Genomic DNA, 26149 nt, shown 5'->3' on the forward strand with positions numbered 1-26149 from the left:
AGGACCTCCGGCCCGTCCTGTCGTTCTGCTCACCAGCCCAACATATGTCTTTTATTGGGAGATCTGGGATTGTCCCAGCGTTGACAGAGCCACGATCAGCCAGCAGCATTCGAGCTCGACCACGGTCCCGCAGCCCTCACTGACCCCGCTTGTTCCCGCCCCACAGTCCGACAGGAAGCGGAAGTGACGAAACCACTGGAGCCTGCAATCCCGCCCCTCCCGCCTTGCCAGACCTCGGGATTCGACTTGGGGCCCGGAAGGGGCGGGTCGAAGGCTGCAGAGAGGCGGGGGCCGCACCGCCCAGCGGAGAGTGGCGGTTTACTTGAGGCTGTTACCTTAGTACTGGAGCAGTTTTGAGCCTGTGGCTAGCAGCTGACCGATACCTGTGCGGTGCCATCAGCAAGAGTGAGCCTCCGGTGCCTCAGAAGCAATCTCCCATCTGGCCCGGGACTCCCACTTCCCCCAGGTTTACCCCCTCTTCCTCCGGCCGCTACTGTCATTCGTCCCTTTTCCACTTCACTGTTCCCGCTACTGGGCATGAGTCTCAATTCGCTTAGTCTGAGCTGCTTTCTCCTATCATCGTCTTTCCTTCCAGAAAGGGATTTTAAAACGTTTCCTGCCCTCCGTTTCTCGCCACTTGTCTTCTTTCCTTCCTCTTCCCGCTTTCCCTAGAACCCTTGTTTTTCCACTCCTTGCTAGGCTTCTGCTTCCACCAGGGCTGCTTCGCTTTTGAAGATTTTTAAGCTCCTCCCACCCGCTTCCCTTCTAATTAGGAGTCCCAGATGCCAGGAGGCATGGCGCCCCTCAAGAAGCCTCCAAATTCCACAAGGTTGCCCCTGGCCTTAAACCCCCAGAAGAGCAAGGACGTGCTGGCTGTGCTGGCTGAGAGGAACCAGACCATAGTACCAGTTGGGGCCTGGGTGGAACCTGCTTCACCAGATAGTTCCGAAATCCCAGCCTATGTGAGTGTCAACCTCTCCCAATTATTAGCCTTCTTTAATCCTTGGCGTTTAGATAAAGGTAGACATCTGCGGGTGCTGCTTCTGTACAGTTATAAATAGATGTGTTCTTGTGTAAGGATTATAAAACAAACATGTATTTGCCAAAACGTGGGGTGGCAGCTTTAGCTGGCATAATCACATGTTTATTACTTATCTACTATACATACAGATCATCATCGATGTGGGATGTGGGTTGGCATATGGTAGATCTTTTTGGAGTGTTTATTGAATGAGTAAATGAGGAAATATGACGGTACTTCCAAAAGTTTGTAGAAAAATAGAATTAAAATGAAGTTTATTTTGGTATAAAAATTGTTTGAAATCTATGCACAGTTGTTTGAGGGTATGAATTTTGTATGAGCTTTTTGAAGACCTCTCCCATGGTCTGTGGGGGTCCTTAAAGAATGATAATGCAATAAGTACAGATGTTGGGGAGGAGCATCTTAGATAAAGGGAACCTTTTGGAAAGTTAACATGCATATGTTTACATGATGATTCTCATAGACCAATTAGTCACATGGAGATATTTTGACAGTCTTTCACTCCTCACATTTTATTGTGGCACTTACCATCTTATATTATGGGAGGTGACTTATATATCTACTTTTCCTGATAGACTGTGAACACCTTGAGTGTAGGGAACGAATCTTATTTATCATTACACCCCTGCTTTTCTCTTAAATAAACATGGCCTGATAAATAGAGGCAGTCAGTAAATTTCGAAGGCATAAAATGTGTGAAGGTCTTTTGCGTATACAGACAGGGTACCGAACATGGGTGCAAAAGTACATGTAGTTGATATAGGAGAAATGAGACATGTTTAAATGTTAAATAACAATACAGAATATTCATTCATTTTAGTTATGTTTGTATGTATGTACATATATGTTCATTGGTTTACTCCTACCCTGCCTATTTCCAGAAAGGATTTTAAGCGTCTTAAAAGTATATAAGGAAGGCCGGCGCCGCGGCTCACTAGGCTAATCCTCCGCCTAGCGGCGCCGGCACACCGGGTTCTAGTCCCGGTCGGGGCGCCGGATTCTGTCCCGGTTGCCCCTCTTCCAGGCCAGCCCTCTGCTGTGGCCAGGGAGTGCAGTGGAGGATGGCCCAGGTGCTTGGGCCCTGCACCCCATGGGAGACCAGGAAAAGCACCTGGCTCCTGGCTCCTGCCATCGGATCAGCGCGGTGCGCCGGCCGCAGCGCGCCGGCCGCGGCGGCCATTGGAGGGTGAACCAACGGCAATGGAAGACCTTTCTCTCTGTCTCTCTCTCTCTCACTGTCCACTCTGCCTGTCAAAAAAAAAAAAAAAAAAGTATATAAGGAAGTGCTGAAAATATGATGCTTGATCAAAAAAGAAATAGATGATTTTGGTTTGATGCAACTCACAAAAGTTTAATGAAATATTTGGGTAATCAGAGGAGAAGGAGATGATTCTTCTATAAGAAGAATGGGGGCCAGCGCCGCGGCTCACTAGGCTAATCCTCCGCCGGCGGCGCCGGCACACCGGGTTCTAGTCCTGGTCAGGGTGCCGGATTCTGTCCCGGTTGCCCCTCTTCCAGGCCAGCTCTCTACTGTGGCCAGGGAGTGCAGTGGAGGATGGCCCAAGTGCTTGGGCCCTGCACCCCATGGGAGACCAGGATTGTGGGGAGCAACTCGGACTAGACTGTTACTGGAATTAAGACTTATTCTATGCATCTGCTCTCCCACAATATGGCGCTGGGAGAGGAGGAAACAGCTTCTACACAGCTGCCTCCAGTTCAACCATTAAGCAGCAGGACCTGCTCCTGATTGGAGGAGAGCAGCGTACTCGGCGTGTGGGTAGCAGAATTGGGATTGGTGGAAGAGGACTATAAAGGAGGAGAGAGACAACATGCACCAGGAACATCTATCTGAAGGAACACCTGAGCAGCCCCCGAGAGAGCCGGCCGGCCGGCGGTGTGCCGCTCCCCCGCGGAAGTGGGGAAAGTGGCAGGGGGAACCGCCCTTCCACGGAGGTGGAGGGTCGGTGGAGGGTCGGTAGCCAACCCGGGAAGAACCAGCAGCAAACCCGGGGAGGGCCGAGCAGACAGAAGAACAGCGCAGGGTCCTGTGTCGTTCCTCCACGAAGAGGGGGAGCGACATAATGGTGCCGTGACTCGGATATGAAGCCTAGGCAGGGTTTAGTGTCGTTCCTCCATGAAGAGGGGGAGCGACAAGGATAAGTACCTGGCTCCTGGCTTCGGCTGTATGCCATTGGAGGGTGAACCAACGGCAAAGGAAGACCTTTCTCTCTGTCTCTCTCTCTCACTGTCCACTCTGCCTGTCCAAAAAAAAAAAAAAAAAAAATGGGGAGGGGTAAGAAGTAGGCAAGGATTCTAAGGGTGGATTAGATTGTTTGGAGTGGAAGTAGGGTACTGTAGGACCATACACAATTTTGGAAAAAGGATTGAGTTTATTCATTGTAATATTTACAGATGAATTTCATGACCAAAGTTTTCTGGGTTTAGAGGGGGACTGGATCATGGAGGACAAGTTAGGATATGATTATGATAATTTAGGCATGAATTATAGTATCAAAACTTCTTTGTTGGCAAGGAATGGGGAGGAAAAAACCAAGAAAACAGTGGCTAGGGCCGGTGCCGCGGCTCACTAGGCTAATCCTCCGCCTTGCAGCGCCAGCACACCGGTTCTAGTCCCCTTAGGGGCTCTGGATTCTGTCTCGGTTGCCCCTCTTCCAGGCCAGCTCTCTGCTGTGGCCCAGGAGTGCAGTGGACGATGGCCCAAGTGCTTGGGCCCTGCACCCGCATGGGAGACCAGGAGAAGCACCTGGCTCCTGCCTTTGGATCAGCGCGGTGCGCCAGCCGCAGCGCACTGGCTGTGTGGCCATTGGAGGGTGAACCAACGGCAAAGGAAGACCTTTCTCTCTGTCTCTCTCTCTCACTGTCCACTCTGCCTGTCAAAAAAAAAAAAAAAAAAAAAAAAAGAAAGAAAGAAAAAGAAAGAAAACAGTGGCTAAAGTGGGAATGAAAAGGATAAGTGCCAAGAAACATTCCAAAACAATCAGTAAGATTTGGTGCACTGGTATTTTGCTTCTTAAGTTATTGACACTTTTTTTTTTTAAAGATTTATTTATTTATTTGAAAGGCAGAGTTACAGAGAGGCAGAGAGAAAAAGAGAAAGAGAGAGTGAGAGTGAGAGAGAGAGAGAAAGAGAGAAGCAAAGAGAGAAAAGAGGTCTTTCATCTGCTGGTTCACTTCTCAAATGGCTGCAATGGCCGGAGCTGGGCCGACCTGAAGCCAGAAGCTAGGAGCTTCATCCAGGTCTCCCACGGGGGTGCAGGGGTCCAAAAACTTGGGCCATCTTCTACTGCTTTCCCAGGCTATAGCAGAGAGCTGGATTGTTAGTGGAGCAGCTGTGACTCAAACCAGCACCCATATGGGATGCCAGCACTGCAGGCAGCCACTTTGCCTGCTCTGCCACAGTGCGGACCCCAATACCTTTTTTTTTTAAATTTAATTTAATTTATTTGAAAGACAGAGTTACAAAGAGAGAGGTCTTCCATCTGCTAATTCACTCCCCAGGTGGCCGCAACGGCCAGAGCTGTGCTGATCCAAAGCCAGGAGCCAGGAGCTTCTTCTGGGTCTCCCATGTGAGTGCAGGGGCTCAAGGATGTGGGTCATCTTCCACTGCTTTCCCAGGCCATAGCAGAGAGCTAGATCGGAAGAGGAGCAGCGGGGACTACCCACTGTGCCACAGCGCTGCCCCCCCCACTACCTTTTTTAATTGCTCAAATTATGACATCTTTATAATGCTAGTAGCATCAAAATATCTAAAATTTGACACTGTTTAGCTTTTCTTGTTATAAAAGGGTTGAATCTTACATTTCACTATATTAATTCAAATATGTGTAACATGTCTCATTTTCTTTGTTTAGAAACTTCTGATAATTTCAAGCCAAAAGGAATTTGATCAAGCATCTAGTAGATGCTTTATGGCTTTACCATATCTAATATGTGACTACCCTTATTAACAGATGTAGCTATGTCAACTCAGGATAGATGCTCACTTCTCCTAAGACATGGTTACCTAAGATCATATCTGTTCTAAAGGGAGACTCCTACTCATTTTCTCCTCAAAGCTTCAGGGGGTTATGAGAATTCCTAAAGATATCATAGCTTCAAACACCCCTTATCAATAATTAAGTTGGCACCTGAAGACAGTGTTGTTCTACCATCATATATGGCTGTTATTATTTTATACATTTTCCTGATTATCTTTTGCGATGTAATAAAGCACCCCAGGACTTAGTGGCATAAAGCAAATAATGATGTGTCAGGAATTTGAGCAGGGTACTGTGTGTGTGTGTGGGGGGGGGGGGGATTATCTCTGCTCCGTAGTATTGGAGGCCTCTGTGGGCACAGATCCAATAGCTGGATATGTCTAGAACAGCTTAACTGGATTCTGGCTGTTGGTTGAATTCCTTGGTTCTTCTTCATGTGACACCTGGTAGACTGCAGTGTCTAAAATGGCTTTTTCACTCACATGTCTGGCACTTGGACTGAGATCACTAGAATGACTATGGACTGACTGGGCATTTTTCTGTTTCGACATGGCTGAGTTGGCCTAATAGCTCTGTAGACTCCAGGTGGTCAGAATTCTTATGTGGTCCTGACTTCTCCTAGAACAAGTACTCCCAGCAGCCCCAGGTAGAACTTGCTTTATGACCTTGCTTTGGCAACTAAAGAACCAGCACTTCAGCCTTGATCTTTTAAATATGCAGAATCAGACAAAAATCAGTATGGGAAAGGACTACACAAGAGCATAAATGCCAGGAAACTTGATTCGTTGAAATGAGGGGAGAGAGTGTCTTTGGAGAAGTGCTGCGTAATCTAAGCATTCCTTTCATCATATGTGAATTATCCAAATGTGTTATTTGATTGTTGTGAGAAACACTTCATTCCCTAGATAGTCCTTAGGATGTAAAAAAGAAGTTAGTTATACAATCAAGACAATATTTAACCTTACTTATTCCAATATTTCCCAAATTTGTTTGACTTTGGGAACCTTATCATATCCCACTGAATAAAAGGTCTTGGGTTCTGATTGCCTTGCACAATGATATTTGATAAGAAAACTATATTTTAAAAATCTGGAACATTCTTACCTGTGGTTTAAAACTGAGTTTCACAGTCTGCAATTGATGAGAACACTTCAATGAGATGTTTGAAAATCTCAGCATGAGAATAAAAGAGGGACAGACAGAGAAAATGAAAGAGCAAGAGGCGAAATAGCTTAAACTTGTCAGGGGCTTGAGTTAATCTGGGTCAGTTATTTTCTCCTTTGGAATTTTTTATCCTCATCGTTCTTTGACATTTGCATTATACACTTCACTCCTGTGGTCCATCTCTTGTAGAAAGTTTATGGGATCTATTTCTTGGAAAACTTAATCTAAAAATTTAAACCATTTTAATATGGAGAATTTAATGACAGCCTTTAAGATAATTTGAAGCACCCTAAGAAAAAGAATAGGTAGGAGATAATGATGATGATTTTGTTTAATTAGAAAATTCCTTATAAAAGGAAACTTGCAGGCAAGAGAAGAACAGTACAGGATAAAACATAAATATTAGAGTCAGAGAGACTTGTAGCTCTGCTACTAACCAGCAGAACTCTAGTTCCTTATTTGTATTCTAAGTCACTGTAGGTAGTTTGAGGATAAAATGATAGAATGTAAAGAGCTTGTCATGTAATAGATCTTCAATAGTGATAATAACTTCTTATTATCAAGACTGTGATTGTTATTCAGAGCACACAGAGGAGTTGAATGCAGAACAGGAAAACTTAAGTGGAACAAAATACTCCAGGTTGTTTAGAATATGTTTTAGAATTGAGAAATTATATAAATATCTATTGAGCACTTTTATAGTCAAGACCCTGTACTATATGCTTTAAGGGAAACAGGAGAATTAAATACACCTCACCTGCCCTCATGGAGTTCATAATCCACTGGGGGAGTTAAAAAGAACTATACCCATATAAGAGAGTGCAGATGAAGGAGTTGTGGAAGGCTCTGGGGGTGGGGAGTACTAGATGATTTTGAACACTGAGTAGGTTTTTTACTAGATGGAGATGAGAGGAAGGGCATGCTGGGTTAAAAATGAAATATAATTCTGAGCATGAATGCATTTTTACAGTAGGTCAGTCATATTTGGTGGGGTGATAAACCAGTCTGTTGTATCTGGGCTGTTACTCATTTTAGAAAATGTGTAACATAAGGTGGATTTGAAGTGATTCATTAAGAATTAATGAACATAGAGCCGGCGCTGCGGCTCACTAGCTAATCCTCCGCCTTGCGGCGCTGGCACACCGGGTTCTAGTCCTGGTCGGGGCACCGGATACTGTCCCAGTTGCCCCTCTTCCAGGCCAGCTCTCTGCTGTGACCAGGGAGTGCAGTGGAGGATGGCCCAAGTGCTTGGGCCCTACACCCCATGGGAGACCGGGAGAAGTACCTGGCTCCTGCCATCGGATCAGTGCGGTGCGCTGGCCGCAGCGCGCCGGCTGCAGGGGCCATTGGAGGGTGAACCAACGGCAAAGGAAGACCTTTCTCTCTGTCTCTCTCTCTCACTGTCCACTCTGCCTGTCAAAAAAAAAAAAAAAAAAAAAAAAGAAGAAGAATTAATGGATATAGATACTGTTAATTTCAATTGTATAAAAATTTAAGATTTAATTTGAGTGCTCACAAATTTCAATTCTTAGTTTGCAACTTGGTTTCTTTGGTACTTACAAGCTGTATCTAGATCATTGTCTCTGAGCTCTTGTGATTCCCTTACTCTTCTGGGAATTTCAGATTATAGAACTCTGTTGTTTTTTTCAGGATTGTATTCTTACTGCTGTGTGTTTACAGTAGCCCTAATGGGCAAAACTTGACATTTTGTTTTCTATCTGTCTTCTTGAAAGACTTCAGCATGCATGATTGAAGAAGAACTGAAGGAACAGCAAAGAAAAAAGCAAGAAGCTTTGAAGCGTTTTCAGAGACAAGTCAAATGCAGAGTAAATCAACAAATTAGGCTGAGAAAAAAGCAACAGCTTCAGAAGTCGTATGAGGCAGTAAGTTCAAGAGTGGGGCTGGGTACAGACTGGGTAGAATGTGTTTTGAGATAAACTGTTAGGCAGTAACAATCACTTTTAAAAATTCCATGCCTTCTGTTATCTGATTGCTATTAGGGCAGTGGATTTTTATTTATTTATTCTAACTTTTTTGCTTTCATCAAATAGTTAAAAATAATATCAGAATTTGGATTCAGATTTGAGTTTGAATATATTAGCCAGGTGACTCCAGGCTAATTATTTAACTTTTCTGACTGTAGTTTCCTCATCTATGGAATGCAGATATGATACTTGTCTCACAGGATTATGTGAGAATTAGATGAGATAACCTGAACTATTAGCACATAGTAGATACCTGGTAAGTATAAGTTTCTCTGCCAGCGAAAGCTTCCCCCCTGCCCCAAGTGAAAATTTTTTGGACTACTTGGAGGCATTGTTTGATTGCACTGACTTAGAGAGGGATCTCACTCTCGGTCCCCCACCTCCACCCCTCTTCTTCCTTTATGTAGGCAGAAAAAGAAGGCTGTATAGCCATGCAGTCTTCAAATACAGCACACTTCACTTCTAAAAGGACAAGTGTTTTTCCTAAAAAGTTGAATGCTGCTGTTGGAAGTCCTAGGTTACCTCGTTCCCAGATGCTTGGGGATGGAATAGAAGATGGCGAGAATGAGAATGAATTATTCCAACAACAAGCTCAGGCAGTAAGTACAGATTCATTTGATTTTATGTTTGTGATATTTTCCTTATCTCCTAAACTAAAAATATGATATGAAGTAGGGATTAGGAGATGTCACATTCAACCTCACATTTCATCATCTCTTGTTTTACCTTTCTCAAGTGGGGAGTTGTGAGACAATGCTTAATTTTTTTGTATGTATATTTTAATTTGCATTTTTTGGGTAAGATAATTTTAGAATCATCTAAAGAAAAGTGCCGAAGTATTACATTCAGGATTTGTTAGAAAGTACTTTAGATTGAAGAATGGATTTTCCCAATTATACTGAAGTTATTTTTGGGGTAAGTTATTATCAGTTTGTAGCGTGTAGACAGAAGTGATTCTTACGTTTGTTGCAAAGAATTTCAGTACATATAAAGGGGTCTTTCATTTATTATTTGTCTTTATCTCTTTTTTTCTTAATACTTTCTTTTAATCTGATTACCACAATGATGAATCTACCATTAAACATCAGGCAGTGATATAGCAAACACTTAATATCTCCAGAGTTTTTGGAAAAATGTAACTTCTGTCCACTAATTTTATACCCAGACATTTAAAAATTAACTGCTGTGAGTAGACTAACCCATTCAAGTCACTTGCCTCATCCAGTCATTTCCCTCTGTAGACTCCTGGAGCTAGTGTTGAGTTAATACATTCTGCAACTCTTCCTTGGGTATTTTCTTCACCTTATTTAAAAACATATTCTTAGGGATAGTGACAGGAAGAAAGGAAGCATGGGAAATGATGAGTATGTGGAAATAAAAGCTGTGTTATGCCTAAGCTAATGTGGTTGGTCATAATTCCACTGTTCTGTTAGTGTAAATGGGAACGCTTTAGAAGTATGTTGAAATACTTTCAGCACATTTTTTTCTTTGTTCAAAACTTGACTTTTTCTTGTCATTATTCAGTTTGTAACAATCATTTTTTTTTAAGACGATGAACAATTTGTTTAGCAAATATTTACTGAGCTAGACACTGCAAAAGGTAGAATGGATAGACCATTGACTAATACAGACACAGTCTTTGCCTTCATGGTGCTTCTAGCTAAAAAATCCCGTCATAGTGAGGATTTTACTTCCTCTATATAAGGATGAGTAGAACTCATCAGTCAGCAGATATCTGAATATATGTGTCAAGCATTGTAGAGATTCTAATGAAATGCTAAATAGAACCCTCTGTGGGTTTATATTTCCAAGTAGAGATACAAAGCTAATAAAAACACACAATCTAGATAATAATGTAGAGACATTTACTGTGTTTCACAATAAACTTGTGCTATGAGAGTTCAGAAATTTAAAATTCCAAGGAAAGGGTAGAGGAAGAATTCATGGGAGAGATGGAATTGAACCTATATAGTTTGAATTGGTAAGTTGAATTGGTAAATTCAGGAGAATTTTTGAGATAAGAATGGTTAAAAGCCTAAAATCTGTAATGAATTTAATATATTAGAGAATAAGTAATAGATAGAGCCTTTCTAAAATTGATAGTTCGTAAGAGAGTATCAAAGAATGATTGGATGCCTTGCGGAGCCGGCACACCGGGTTCTAGTCCCGGTCGGGGCGCTGGATTCTGTCCCGGTTGCCCCTCTTCCAGGCCAGCTCTCTGCTGTGGCCAGGGAGTGCAGTGGAGGATGGCCCAAGTGCTTGGGCCCTGCCCCCTATGGGAGACCAGGAGAAGTACCTGGCTCCTGCCATTGGATCAGTGCGGTGCACTGGCCGCGGCAGCCATTGGAGGGTGAACCAACAGCAAAAGGAAGACCTTTCTCTCTGTCTCTCTCTCTCTCTCACTGTCCACTCTGCCTGTCAAAAAAAAAAAAAAAAAGAAAAGAAAAGAAAAGAAAAGAAAAGAATGATTGGATAGGTTGGGGGAAATCAGGTTATAAAAGGCTTTAAAAGTTAGGGAGCGCTGCGGCTCCCTAGGCTAATCCTCCGCCTTGCGGTGCTGGCACACAGGGTTCTAGTCCCTGGGAGACCAGGAAAGGCACCTGGCTCCCGACTTTGAATCAGCACGGTGCGCCGGCTGCGGGGGCCATTGGAGGGTGAACCAATGGTAAAGGAAGACCTTTCTCTCTGTCTCTCTCTCTCACTGTCCACTCTGCCTGTCAAAAAATAAAGAAAGAAAAAAAGAAAACTTAAAAAAGTTTTTATACTCTGTTTGTTTTCCCCTTGAATGAAAATGAACTACTGAAAAAAGTTCAGTGACTATTATTTAGGGTCTGTGAAAACTTGAATATACAACTACATAGTAGGTTCTTTTAATTTTACCAGGTCTGTTACAGTTTTTATCCACTAGATGTCACTATGAAACTAGACAATGAAACTCTCCCTTAGTTGATCTAGAACTGGTTGAGTGAAAAACATAACTTTCTGAATGTTAGTGGACTTTTCCATTTTCTTGTATCTTGGAGCCACAGAAACACAAAATCTTGGAGGTCAAAGGTTTTTTTTTTTTTTAAGATTTATTTATTTATTTGAAAGAGTTACACAGAGAGAGGAAGAGAGAGAGATGAGAATGAGAATTGATCTTTCATTCATTGGACCAGGCTGAAGCCAGGAGTCAGGGAGTCAGGAGCTTCTTACGGGTCTCCCATGTAGGTATAGGGGCCCAAGCACTTGGGCTATCCTCCACTGCTTTCCCAGGCACATCAACAGGGAGCTGGATTATAAGTGAAGCAGCTGGGTCTTGAACTGGCACCCTTATGGGCTGCTGGTGTCACAGGTAGAAGCTTTACCTGCTGTGCTATAACACAGCCCTGCAGTGGAAGTTTTTTTTTTTCCCTCCCAGAAATCTTTTATTTAAGGAATACAAACTTCATGCATTTCATAAATACAACTTTAGGAATGTAGTGATTCTAACCACCGTACCCACCCACATTCCCACCCCTCTAGTGGAAGTTTTTTTTTTTTTAAAGATTATTTATTTGAGAGGTAGAGTTACAGAGAGGTTGAGGCAGAGAGAGCTATAAAGAGAGGACCTCCTTCCACTGGTTTACTTCCCTAGTGGCTGCAACAGCTGGAGCTGGACCCATCAGAAGCCAGGAGCCAGGAGCTTCCTCAGGGTCTCCCACATGGGTGCAGGGGCTCAGTGACTTGGACCATCTTCCACTGCTTTCCCAGGTGATAGCAAAGAGTTGGATTGGAAGTGGAGCAGTGGGACTCGAACTCGCTACACCACAGCACCAGCCCCTAGTGGAAGGGTTTTAAAAGTTTATTTAACATAAATATTTAAGGATTAGATGATTTGACATTTGGAATATGCCTCAAAATACTCCAAAGATGAGGTAAAGTAAGGAGTTATGGATAGAGCAAGATTGGCCAGGAGTTGAAAATGTTAAAGTTCGGAATTACTTAGTATTTTTTCTGCTTTTGTGTATGAAGTTTTCCATATGTTTTAATTTAAGCTTTTAGTTAAACATTAAAACAATATTATTTCATCCAGGCTTTCTCTCTTTAAAGAATTATTTTGTTCTAGCTCTATTATATAGTTGTTCATCTTATTTCTGCTAAAACACTTCTCTTATTGGATAATTCATTACTTTCTCAGAGTGCTTCATATGTAGAAACTTAAATTTACATCTTTTTTTCAGTATATGCTATAACTTTTACTCATGATCTTAGTTTTGTCTCTTAAAGAATAAAATCCATCTCAGAGTACTTCAAGTATTAAATTACAGTTATCGTTTTTCTTCTTGGGGTTTCTATATTCCAGATGCCTTGATTGATTTTTCCTATATGGTGTATAGTTTTTTAGTGCTCTCAAATATAGTCCCCTAAACTGAACACAATACTGTATTTCAAATATGATTTGTCCAGCACTTTTCTTATTCTGTACTCCTACCCAACACTCTGCTTACTAATACTTGGTATTATCTACTTGTTTAGAGATGAGACGGGGTGAGCATTGTGGCACAGAGGATTAAGCCACCTCTTCTGATGCCTGCATTCTGCATTGGAATGTTGTTTTGAATCCCAGCTACTCTGCTTTGGATCCGGCTTTCTGCTAATGTACCTGGGAAGGTAGCACATGATGGCCTGAGTACTTAGACCCTGGTCACACACTTGGGAGACTCAAATGGAGTTCCAGGCTCCTGGCTTCAGCCTGGTACAGCCTCAGCTATTGAGGGCATTTTGGGGAGTCAACCAGTAGATGGAAGATTCTCTCTCTCTCTCTCTCTCTCTCCCCCTCTCCCCTTCTCCCCCCTCCCCCTCCTTCCTCTCCCTCCCTCTCTTTTCTCTCCCTCTTGCTCTTTCCCTTTCCCTCCCTCCTTCTCTTTCTTTTCCTTCTCTCTCTGTCTCTCTCTCTCTGTCTCACACACACACACACACACACACACACACACATTCTGCCTTTAAAATAATAATGAAATCTTTTAAAAAGAAAGATCATATAAAATCAGGCACTTAAAATTAGGAGTTAGAATCATAGAACTGTAAGAAGTTTTAAGTGTCACCTAAAATAGAACTATCCCTTTTTTTTGTTAGGACTGATATTTAAGGATTAAATTTCTGTGGTGTCCCATGATAACTTTATTTTGGTGGAGTATGGAAAACCAACTTATTACTGTTTCATTTTCACCATATAATAATTTTTTTAGAGATTTATTTTATTTATTTGAAAGGCAGAGTTACAGAGAGAGAAAGAGAGAGACAGAGCTCTTCCATCTGCTGATTCACTCCGCAAATGGCCACAGCAGCCAAGCCTGGGCCAGGCTGAAGCCAAGAGCCAGGAGCTTCATCTGGATCTTCTATATGGATACAAGGGCCCAAGCACTTGGACCATTCTCTACTGCTTTCTCAGGCACATTAGCATAGAGCTGGATTAGAAGTGAAACAACTGGGACTTGAACTGTGGATCTTCCAACCACTGGTTCACTCTCCAAATGCCTGCAACAGCTTGGGCTGGACCAAACCAAAACAAGGATCCCAGAGCTCCATCCCAGTCTCCCACGTGGGTGACAGGGATCCAAGTACTTGAGCCATTATCTGCTGCCTTCCAGGATACACATTAGCAGGAAACTGGATTGGGGCCGGCGCCGCGGCTCAATAGGCTAATCCTCTGCCTGCGGCGCCAGCACACCGGGTTCTAGTCCCAGTCGGGGCACTGGATTCTGTCCCAGTTGCCCCTCTTCCAGTCCAGCTCTCTGCTGTGGCCCGGGAGTGCAGTGGAGGATGGCCCAAGTGCTTGGGCCCTGCACCCATGGGAGACCAGGAGAAGCACCTGGCTCCTGCCATCGGATCAGTGCGGTGCGCTGGCCGCAGCGGCCATTGGAGGGTGAGAGGGTGAACCAACAGTAAAGGAAGACCTTTCTCCCTGTCTCTCTCTTTCACTGTCCCCCTGCCTGTCAAAAAAAAAAAAAAAAAAAAAAAAAAAAAAAAAAAAAAAAAAACTGGATTGGCAGCAGAAGAGATGGGATTTGAACCAGGCATTCTGTTATAGAACGAGGATGTTCCAAGTGGCAACTTCAACAGCTGTGCCAGAGCCTGCTCCACATTTTTCTTGCTTTTTAAGATTATGAACTTAGTTGCATTTTCTAGTAAAGGTTTAAATGATGTGAAATAACCTATTAAATTCTCTTGTACTCTACCATTGGAAAAAGCAAAGCTTTTTTAGCTAGGATCTTTTGGCTACAAGAATTCAGGCTAAACTAAGTAAAAGGAAAGTTGAGTTCAAGAATATACATGAGATATTAGAGGGACAATGAGAATATCCCACAAATTCAAACTCCCCTAAGGAGACTGCAGCTGGAGTTTTTCTGGATCTGAGGTAGCTCTAATGGCTGCAAGGGCATGGGACCTTTGATTGTCACACTGGTATACGATCATTAATTTGACTGATTCAGTCGCTGTTATAGGGTGACTAGCATTCCTCATTTGCCCAAGAAGGAGAGGTTTCCCAGTATATGGGACTTTTTAGTACTAAATTTAGGACTGTTCCAGGCAAACCCAGATAACTACTCACCTTGCTTCTACATGTGTGCTTTTTTTATTTAGTTATTTTTCTATTTCTAATATGTATTTCCCCCTCTTCTTCAGTTTCATAACTTTGAAATACTTGAGATTCTTCTTTGTCTATTTTCTTCTGTTTAACTCCTTTTAGGTTCTGGTCCTATCACTGACTTTTCCCTAAATGTTTCCTGGTTCATTGTCCGAGATAAGGAATCTTTAATGGCCTAGCTTGCCTTTCTACATGAGGTGTAGGTTACCAGCCATCCTATAGATTGATAGTAATAGTGATAAAGTTTGTGCTTGTGGACTATAAGAAGAAGCTCATGGGAGATCATGGTTGACTTTTTGTGGCCATCAAAAAGTCAACAGATTTAAAAATCAGTATGGTATCATTTGTAAATAAACTACATTGTACTTTAATAGAACTCAATTTTGGGTAGATTTTTATGGTATAATCACACATTTTCAATTGGTATTAGGACTCCATTGGAATAGAATAGATGATATTCTATGAATTTTAATGAAATTAAAATTTATGAAGTTTAATGTTAGCTCTCATCTATACTTTTTTCACATGTCCTACATGGTGGTATTGTTTACTTCATATAATTACATATAAATTTCATGTTTATAATTCCTAATTGGCTAAAAAATGAACAACTGAAAAAGAACTGAAGAAATTATGAACAATGAACAGTATCATAGATGTATATATTTTTAAAATTTTATCCTACATATATACTTGATTTTTTTTCTTAAGATTTATGTATTTGAAAGCAGAGTTACAGAGAAGCTAGGAGTCTAGAACTCAATCCAGGTGTCCCATGTGGGTAGCAGAGCTCCAAGTACTGAGCCATCACATGCTGCCTCCCAGAGTATTCATTAGCAGGAAGCTGGAATCAGAAGCAGAATTGGGACTCAAACCAGGTACTTTAATATGAGATATAGACATCCCAGGTGGCATCTGAACTGCTGTATCAAATGCCTGTACACCTTTGTTTGCTTTAGATTTTAAGATTTAAATCTCAGAATTCATTTATAAAGTACAGTATTTGATACTTCACACAAAAGCCCCTTTGCTAATTATTAATGTTATTATTTCTGTGTGTAAAATAGACATTGCATCAAGACCTTTATTTATGAGTGTTTGAAATCCTGGTGAAGAACTCCCGCTCCAGACAGCTAAAGCAAGGGAGGAGGCACAAAATGCTGTCCCTTTATTAGGGCTTGTAAGAAGGGCAATTTTTCTTGGAAGGTTCTGTGATTGGTCATCTGGTATGACTGGAATATAGTCTCTAGAGTTCAGTGCAAGTGAAGTTTGGTTGGCAATAGTTTTTCTACTGGATGGAAGAAAATCTAGGCTTTGTGTGGGTGTTTTGCACAGTTGGTTAAGATGCTGCTTGGGCTACCTGCATCCCATATCCAAGTGCTAGTTTTAGTCCCAGCTACTCTGCTTCTGATGATGTTGGCTCAAGTACTTGAGTTCCTGCCACCCATATGGGAGAGTCAGATGGAGTTCCTGGCTTCTGGCTTTAGCCTGGCCTAGCCTCAGCTATTGCTGTGACTTTTGGGCAAGGGAACCAGTAGACAGAAGCATGATCACTTTTTCTCTTGCTCCTTGTCACTTTGCCTTTAAAAAAATGAAAGAAAATGTAGGCTTGTTTCTCTAGAACATTCCTGAGTTCTGGTTTATGTGTATATCTATTTATATATGCAATTGGGGAACCCAGAATGCATCTACATGCTTATTTTTTTTTCTTTGACAGGCAGAGTGGACAGTGAGAGAGAGACAGAGAGAAAGGTCTTCCTTTGCCGTTGGTTCACCCTCCAATGGCCGCCGCGGCTGGCGTGCTGTGGCCGGCGCACCGCGCTGATCCGAAGGCAGGAGCCAGGTGCTTCTCCTGGTCTCCCATGGGGTGCAGGGCCCAAGCACTTGGGCCATCCTCCACTGCCTTCCCGGGCCACAGCAGAGAGCTGGCCTGGAAGAGGGGCAACAGGGACAGAATCTGGCGCCCCCGACCGGGACTAGAACCCGGTGTGCCGGTGCCGCAGGTGGAGGATTAGCCTATTGAGCCGTGGCGCTGGCCCATCTGCATGCTTATTTAAGAGTAATTGTCGGGAGCCGGCGCTGTGGTGTAGCAGGTAAAGCTGCAGCCTGCACTGCTGGCATCCCATATGGGTGCCAGTTTGAGTCCCAGCTGTTCCACTTATGATCCAGCCCTCTGCTATGGTCTGGGAAGGCAGTAGAAGATGGCCCAAGTACTTGAACCACTGCACCCATGTGGGAGATCTGGAAGAAGCTCCTGACTCCTGGCTTCAGATTGGCACAACTCCATCTGGGGAGTGAACCAGTGAATGGAAGACCTCTCTCTTTGCCTCTGCTGTGCCTCAGCCTCTCTGTAATTCTGTCTTTTAAATAAATAAATCTTTAAGAGAAAAAAAGAGTAACTGTCAGGGAATCTTTTTCCCCTTTTACACTTCTAGTTTTATTAAAATTATTTATGCACATAGTTATATATGCACATAAAAAAGAAATAGTTGTGTGAAATGTTTGTAATTAAAAAACATATTTTGCCCATTACCTCATTTCAGTCTCCTCAAAAACAACTACTTGAATTATTTTAGTTAAGCTTTTGGTATCAATATTCCTATTTCTAAGCAATCTATACTGCTGCTTCTTGATTTTTAAAAAATTTAGTCATTTTTATTTATATCCCACTGGGAAAAATGAGGACTGAGCTTTCTATCCCCTCTTGCCACTTATACATGTTCCTTGTTCACCTCTTGCCTCTTTCTAGTTACAAAAGTAATTTTATAGTTTTGCATAGATTGGTATTTAGCATTTACATTGCTATGACTATGTAGACATTAACCATAGCTGAGCAAGGCAGTAGACTATTAATTTTCTTTCTATGTATGGCTTTTTGTTTTCACTTGACTTTTCCAGCTTTTGGTATCTACTGGCTATTCCTTTGCTGTGACCACATGGTATCGATCTCTGCACATCACCTTCTGTATGTTGAATCTCCCTCTGCCTCTCTTTTATTATGACACTAGTGATAGCACTCAGGACCCACCTGAATAATCCAGAATCATTTCCTCATTTTAAGAATTTTAATCACATCTGCAGAGGACTTTTTTCCTTAAAAAAATCAGTTTCCAGATTTAAGACCTGGTATTTTTGGGTAGCCATTATTTAGCCTTTTATGGTCCTCATTGGTGGATCATTGAAAGGCCTTTACAAAAATGAGGCTTGGTGCTTGCTTCATCAGCTTTATCCTTCATCTGCTTTATCCTTGCTTCTAGGTCTATACATCTAGCTAGAGAAATTCACTTGAAACATTACTATTTGTCCTACCAAGAGGAGTTGCAGAGTGGATAAAGGGGTTAAGACAAATAATAAATAAAAATTGAGGCTTGATGAAGGCTTATGGTAGCCAAAGAGAAACGAACAAATATATGTATATTCCAACTGCTGGGCCATTTGAAATATCCTGTTTAAGGACTGTGCTCAATTTGACTGCACTAGGAGTTTGGACTTGTGAGGGAAATGGAGACTCTGAATCCCTATTTTATTTTTTATTTTAAAAAAGGTTTTAATTTATTTATTTGAAAGGCAGAGTGATAGAGAGGGAGTGCCTGCCTCCTGACCACCTATTTTAGATGGGGATTTTGAATCCTTGGTCACTTGGTGTTGGACATTAGGATGAACCATGCATGGGCTTGAATTAAAGAAGGTGTATTTATGGCTCTTTGTATCTTTTTTAAAAAGATTTATTTTATTTATTTGAAATGCAGAGTTAGAGGGAGAGAGAGAGACAGAGAGACACCAACCCTCCATCTGCTGGTTCATTTCCCAAATGGCTGCAGTGGCTGGGACTGGCTCAGGCTGAAGCCAGAATCCAGGAACTCCATCTGGGTCTCCCACCTGGGTGGCAGGGGCCCAAGGACTGGGGCCATCTTCCTCTGCTTTCCCTGGGCACATTAACAGGGAGTTGGATTGTAAGTGGAGCAGCTACTTCCGATCCAGCTCTCAGCTGTGGCCTGGGAAGGCAGTAGAAGATGGCCCAATCCCTGCACACACATGGAGACCCGGAGGAAGCTCCTGGCTCCTGGCTTCGGATTGGACACAGCTCCAGCCACTGTGGCCAACTAGGGAGTGAACCATCGGATGGAAGACCTCTCTCTCTCTGCCTCTTCTTTTCTCTGTGTAACTCTGACTTTCAAATTAAAAAAAAAAAGTGGAGCAGCCAGGACTTGAACTAACACTCTTGTGGATGCCAGTGTCCCATTGGTTTAACCTGCTATGCCACAATGCCCGGCCCTCTGTATGTAATTTCAATCGATTATATATCTCTTTGCATTGCATATTATTGTCTTAACCCCTTTATCCACTCTGCAACTCCTCTTGGTAGGACAAATAGTAATGTTTCAAGTGAATTTCTCTAGCTAGATGTATAGACCTAGAAGCAAGGATAAAGCAGAAGTGATGTACTGCCAGAAAATGAGACTGGTAGTGAGAGACAGTGTTTTTATCCCTAGCTTATTAGTAGTTTAATCATAAAGTATTTGTTAGTTAGATCTGTAATTCATGGTCATCATTTCCCTTCAAGGGACAAATTATATTATTAAACTTTCAGTGACTGCCTGTGGTCCTGGCTTTGCCGTCATTTCACTAAGTAGTGTAGGGATATGCTTTTCTTTCACGTGATACAGTACGTATGCTAAAAAATGGTAGTTATTTTTTTCTTTTCCTGAAATGGGGCATTTTGGGGCACTTTTATGAGATATAAAATAGCCTTTGCTTCTCTGAAAAAGAAGTCGACATAGGTGTATACTGAAATTATTAGAAAGAAGAGTAACACGAAGTCAACATATTTTGTGTTTTTTTAAAAAAGGTGTATTTGTTTAGTTGAAAGGCAAAGAGAGAGAGAGAGAGAGAGAATCTTCCATCTGCTAGTTGATGTTCCAATGGCTGCAACAGTGGGAACTAGGGCAGGCCAAAGCCAAAAGCCAGGAACTCCATCCAGGTCTCCCATGTGGGTGGCAGGAACCCAAGTACTTGGGCTATATCTGCTGCCTCCCAGGCACGTTAGCAGAAAGCTGGATTGAAAGTGGAGACAAGACTTGATTTTAGGCATTCCAATAAGAGATGTGAGTGTCCTAAGTACTAGTTTATCCTGCTGTTATAAAACACCCATCTTAGCTGGTTTAATATTACTAGTTATTTGTTAGATTCTACTTAGAGTAGTTGAAACAGGTGGGTTCTGTTGAGTTGGTTTGAGTTTGTGTTCTTAAGTCAATTTAGGAAGGCCTACTGAAGGAAGGGGCATCTGAGAAAAGAATTTAGATAACTGTAGTCTTCAAATGTTAGGAGTGGAGTAGTGATTCATGAAAATGGGAAAAAGAGCTTAAGGGAAACTAAAAATAGAGTCTTGTAGTACAGAATGATTGAAAGCAATTAGTTATGCAAGGACTAGTTTAAAAAATAACTCTTTACTGAAAAGATAAGTAGAAGGTAAGGAGTATGCCTGCTTCAATGATTTCCAAGTATATTAATTCAAACTTTAAGTTCTGATATTTTTGTGTATGTACTTAATATAAAATATATATGAGAAAAACAGTTTTAAATAACAGCTTTTAAATCAAGTTCTTAAGTACAGTCTCTTAGAAAAATAATGATAATAATGTTGTAAAACACTCAGCAGATCAAAGTCTTCTTTGCAAGTAATCCTCTTGTCTTAGGCCTGGCTTTTTTTTTTTTTTTTTTTTTTTTTAATAACAGGGACCTGTTTTCTTGTTGGAACATTGAGTACTTTTGATATTGAGACTTTAACTTGTTTTTGTTTGCTTTTTTTTTCCCCTTTCGCTGGCAGCTTAGTCAAACCATGAAACTGGCACGTCAAAGGCTGGCGTCCTTTAAAACTGTGACTAAAGAAAAGGCATCAGTGTTTACAGATGATAAAAGGAAAAGCATTCTCACTCAAGAGGTAAATTAATTTCTAGTACACTGCTTTAAAAATACTGATAAATTTTATTAATATCTCACTATATAATTAAATAGTAAAGTGATTGGAAACAACCTTAATATTCAATAGTCAGGAATGCTTGAGTAACTCATTAAATATCCATATACAGGCATTCTAGAAGATAATGTGTTTTCAAAGAATATCTGAAGACAAGGGAAAGTGTCCCTGTTGTAAAGTGAAAAAAGCAGGGTACAAATTGATATTATGATATGATCAGAATTTTAAAAATTTATATATGTATATTCACTCAACAGATATTTATGGAATACCTGTGATTACCAGACATTGTACTAGAAGTAGGACTTAATAGTAGTACAAAGATAAATAAAGATTCCCTAAGGAGCTTCTATGATAGTGAGGACATATATAATGATCATGCAAATAAATAATAGAATTTAATATCAAGTGACAAGTACAGTGGAGAAAAATAAATAAAATGAAGAAATGAGGAGAAAATGCTACATGCATAGACAAAAGTCTGATAGAAATTGTAAAAGAGATTCATACCAACTATTTCTCCATATTATTGTAGGTGATTTTTTTTTATTTTCTTCTCTTTATTTTTAAAATTTTCCATAATTACATGTTTTACTTTTTTTTTTTTTTTTTTTGACAGGAAGAGTGGATAGTGAGAGAGAGAGAGAGAGAGAAAGGTCTTCCTTTTGCCGTTGGTTCACCCTCCAATGGCCACCATGGCTGGTGCGCTGCGGCCAGCGCACCGCACTGATCCGAAGGCAGGAGCCAGGTGCTTCTCCTGGTCTCCCATGGGTGCAGGGCCCAAGCACTTGGGCCATCCTCCACTGCACTCCCTGGCCACAGGAGAGAGCTGGCCTGGAAGAGGGGTAACCAGGAAATAATCCGGTGCCCCGACCGGGACTAGAACCCGGTGTGCTGGCGCCGCTAGGTGGAGGATTAGCCTATTGAGCTGCGGTGCAGGCCACATGTTTTACTTTCTAATCAGGAAAGAAACCAATGCTATTATTTTTAAAAATCAAAGAAGTTATTTTGATTCAAATGTAAGGTTAGAATGAGTAATCGGAGCCTAACTGTGGAGCTAGGCTATTTAAGTGTACACTTGTAAAATGACATTGTTGATGTGCCTGTTTATTTTAGAATTCATAAATTTGGAAGCCAAATTCATGTGCTTTCCTGTGTTCACTTAATTTTGGCATTAATTTCAAGTTTTGATAGGCAGCATCTAGTAAAATAGACCGCTAGCCTTTTTTACTTTATTATCTTTTTGCCATCATCACCTGGCTTTTATTCAGTTCTTTCACAGTTTTATTTCCTAATTGGTATATTCTTTTACATTCTCCTGGATTATGTTCCTGTACAGTCATGTGTTGCTGAACAAGGTGGAGATATTCTGAGAAATGTATCCTTGAGATATTTTGTCAGTATGCAAATATCATATAGTGTACCTACACAAACTAACAGGGCTACTAAGTTCTAGGTGGTAATAATCTTATGAGACCTCTGTTGTATACGTGGTCTGCTGGTGACTGACACGTTGTTATGAGTACTGACTATATTTTAATATTTTTCCTTAAGTATCAAAATTTTTTTCTTAGGTATCTCAACATTTGTCTCTATCTCTCTTCAGTAATAATTAAGAATTATATAGTTAAATTTTAAAAAATAAGTGGGCCTGGTATGTGTCCACAATATCTATCCCAACCTATCCTAAATGCATTCAGTGTGGTTGCCTTTTTGTACCATTGTCTTACTGTGGATCTTGAGATGGAATTTCTTTTAGACTTAAATTTTCCTCAATAATTTCCATACCCGCTATGAATTTTGCAGTTCTATAGTTTAGGCTATTAGACTGACTCTAAGGTACTGTTAGAATGAGGTGATTGGATACTTTCTAAATAAACCAGGACAAAAAGGGTTATCAGAGGCTAGTAGTGACTGATATTTTATATTGTTTGGAACATACTCAGACCTTTCCGATTGGTGTTTTTCCAGAAAGAGTACTATTCACAGGTCTGACTGAAGTAATTATCCAGTAGAAGGGAGGATTAACTCTAAGATAACATCCTTGTATAAACCAGTTTTTTACGTCACAGGTGCCATTTAAGTGCAATTTATTATTGTTATGATGATGATAATGAATTCAAGTTGACTGCTTGTTTCCACAGAATATAGTGGTGTATTTTTTTGTGTAACATAGCAGAACTAAATCTCCTTAATTAGGAATGATGTAAGAAATTAGTGAAATTTTTCTTATCAGTTAGATCAAGTATTTCCCTCAAATCTGAACAGTTTTATGCCCTCTCAGTTGTGTGAAGTAGGAATCTGCCAATCAGAAAGAATAATTGATAACCCAGCTGAGCCCTGATTTCATTTCCTTTTTAGACTTTAGTGACATTAGGATCTATCTGGTTGTTATTGTTGTTCCAGATTTGGAGATATAAGTAGAACATATATTTTTTGTTGTTGTTTTTTTTTTTTACCCAAAGAAATCTTTTATTTAATGAGTACAAATTTCGTAAGTACAACTTTAGGAATACAGTGATTCTTCCCATCATACCCACCCTCCTACGCTCACTCCCACCTCACTCCTCCTCCCTTTCCTATTCCCAGTCCCATTCTCTCTCTCTCTCTCTTTTTTAAAAAATTTATTTTATTTATTTGAAAGACAGAGTTACAGAGAGAGGTAGAGACAGAGAGGTCTTCCATCCACTGGTTCACTCCCCAGATGGCCGCAACGGCTGGAGCTGCGCTGATCTGAAGCCAGGAGCCAGGAGCTTCTTATGTGTATCCCACGTGGATGCAGGGGCCAAGGACTTGGGCCATCTTCTACTGCTTTCCCAGGCCATAGCAGAGAGCGGGATTGGAAGTGGAGCAGCTGGGACTCAAACCGGCATCCATATGGGATGCTGGTACTTCATGCCAGGGCTTTAACCCGCTGTGCCACAGCGCCAGCCCCCTCCCCCACATTCTCTTTTAAGGAAAAAAAAAATACAAAACAAAAAAACTTGTTACTTGACAGTCAAGACAAAGACTTCATGTCTCAAGGTGTCCATTTCACTTCTACAGATTTCCTTTTAGGTGCTCTATTAGTTATCACAAATTAGGGAGAACATATGGTATTTGTCCCTTTGGGACTGGCTTATTTCACTAACTATGATGTTTTCCAGATTCATCCATTTTGTTGCAAATGACTGGATTTAATTTTTTTCCACTGTTTAGTAGTCCATAGACTACATATCCCATAACTTCTTTATCCAGTCTTCAGTTGACGGGCATTTAGGTTGATTCCATGTCTTAGCTTGTGAATTGAGCTGCAATAAACATGGGGGTACAGATAACTCTTTTATTTGCTGATTTCATTTCCTTTGGCCAAATTCCCAGGAGTAGGATGACTGGGTCATATGGTAGGTCTGTATTCAGATTTCTGAGGTATCTCTGAACTAATTTCCATAGTGGTTTTACCAGTTTACATTCCCACCAACAGTGGATTAGGGTACCTTTTTCCCCACATCCTCACTAGTTTTTGTTGTTTGTTGATTTCTGTATGAAAGCCATTCTAACTGGGGTGAGGTGAAACCTCATTGTGGTTTTGATTTGCATTTCCCTGATGGCTAGTGATCCTGAATATTTTTCATGTGTCTGTTGGCCATTTGGATTTTCTCTTTTGAAAAATGTCTAAGTCCTTGGCCCATTTCTTAATTGGGTTGTTTGTTTTGTTGTTGTGGAGTTTCTTGATCTCTTTACATATTCTGGTTATTAATCATTTATCAGTTGCATTGTTCACAAATAATTTCTCCCATTCTGTTGGTTGCCTCTTAACTTTGCTGAGTGCTCTTTTACAGAAAGAAGCTTCTCTAGTTGATGTAATCCCATTTGTTGATTTTGGCTTTGATTGTCTGTGCCTCTGGGGTCTTTTCCAAGAAGTCTTTGCCTGTGCCAATGTCTTACAGGGTTTCTCCAATGTTCTCTAATAATTGTTTGGTATCAGATTGCAGATTTAGGTCTTTAATCCATTTTGAATGGATTTTTGTATAAGGTGTAAGGAGGGGTCCTGCTTCATACTCCTAGTTTTCCCAGCACCATTTGTTGAAGAGACTGTCCTTGCTCCGCGGATTGGTTTTAGCTCCTTTGTCAAATATAAGTTGGTTGTAGATGCTTGGATTGATTTCTGGAATTAGAACATATACTTGTATACTTGTTTACCCTCTGTCAGTTGTCTGAACTAAGATCATAAATCTTATAAAATTGTTATTGGCTAGAGTAGTAGCAAGTTGTTATTTATAAAGTTTATGTATTCTCCTACCAGTCTTTTTCTTCCTGTATGTTTGACATGTGGTTGGTTGATTGTATGTTTGAACTAGAATTCACTATTTTTAATTCTTTTTTTTTTCTTTTTTTTTTTTTTGACAGGCAAAGTGGACAGTGAGAGAGAGAGACAGAGAGAAAGGTCTTCCTTTGCCGTTGGTTCACCCTCCAATGGCCGCCGCGGCCGGCGCGCTGATCTGATGGCAGGAGCCAGGAGCCAGGTGCTTTTCCTGGTCTCCCATGGGGTGCGGGGCCCAAGCACCTGGGCCATCCTCCACTGCACTCCCTGGCCACAGCAGAGAGCTGGCCTGGAAGAGGGGCAACCGGGACAGAATCTGGCGCCCCAACTGGGACTAGAACCTGGTGTGCCGGCGCTGCAAGGCGGAGGATTAGCCTAGTGAGCTGCGGTGCCGGCCTTATTTTTAATTCTTAATTCTTAATTTTTTTAAAAAAATTATTGATTTGAAAGAATTCCAGAGAGAGGTAGAGACAGAGAGAGAGAGAGAGAGAGAGAGAGAGAGAAAGAGGTCTTCCATCTGCTGGTTCACTCCCCAAATGGCCACAATGGCTGGAGCTGAGTCGATCCAAAGTCAGGAGCCAGGAACGTCTTTCTGGTCTCGCAAATGGGTGCAGGGACCCAAGGACGTGGGCCTCCTCTGCTTTTCCAGGCACATTAGCAGGGAGCTGGATAGGAAGTGGAGCAGCCTGGACTTGAACCTACACCCATGTGGGATGCTGGTGCTGCAGGCTGGGGCTGAGCCACAGTGCCAGCCCCCAATTCTTCTTCTTCTTCTTCCTTCTTCCTTCTTCATTCTTCCTTCTTCTTCCTTCTTCTTCCTTCTTCTTCCTTCTTTCTTCTTCTTCTTCTTCAATTTGAAAGGTAAAGAGAGAGAGAGAGAGAGAGATTGGTTGGTGGATCTTTCATCAGCTGGTTCACTCCCCAGATGCCCTCAACAGAGGCTGAGTCAGGCTGAGGACAGGAGCCTGAAACTCCATCTGGGATCTCCCACATGGGTGGCAGGGATCCATACTTGACCCGTCACCTGCTGCTTCCCATGGTATACATTATCAGGAAGCTGGAATTGGAAG

General features: G+C 41.5%; 1 protein-coding gene across 12 annotated transcripts in view; it reads left to right on the top strand.

Annotated features, from left to right (window-relative positions):
* The first annotated feature begins 241 nt into the window (after positions 1–241).
* CCDC15 (coiled-coil domain containing 15) overlaps positions 242–26149 on the top strand; it is an 80933-nt gene continuing 55025 nt past the window's right edge. For 3 of the 12 annotated variants that reach the window (XM_051848410.2, XM_070047895.1, XM_070047910.1), the window contains exons 1-5: positions 243–466; positions 774–962; positions 7938–8087; positions 8597–8788; positions 20627–20740. In XM_051848410.2, coding sequence (XP_051704370.2) covers positions 783–962; positions 7938–8087; positions 8597–8788; positions 20627–20740 — 636 coding nt within the window. In that variant the 5' untranslated portion in view covers positions 243–466; positions 774–782. Of the gene's footprint in view, positions 467–773; positions 963–7937; positions 8088–8596; positions 8789–20626; positions 20741–22115; positions 22155–26149 lie in introns of all 12 variants that reach the window. The other 9 variants (XM_070047877.1, XM_051848421.2, XM_051848384.2 and 6 more) reach the window with 8 other exon arrangements.

Source organism: Oryctolagus cuniculus, chromosome 1 (assembly GCF_964237555.1).
Source record: "Oryctolagus cuniculus chromosome 1, mOryCun1.1, whole genome shotgun sequence".
Lineage (NCBI taxonomy): Eukaryota > Metazoa > Chordata > Mammalia > Lagomorpha > Leporidae > Oryctolagus > Oryctolagus cuniculus.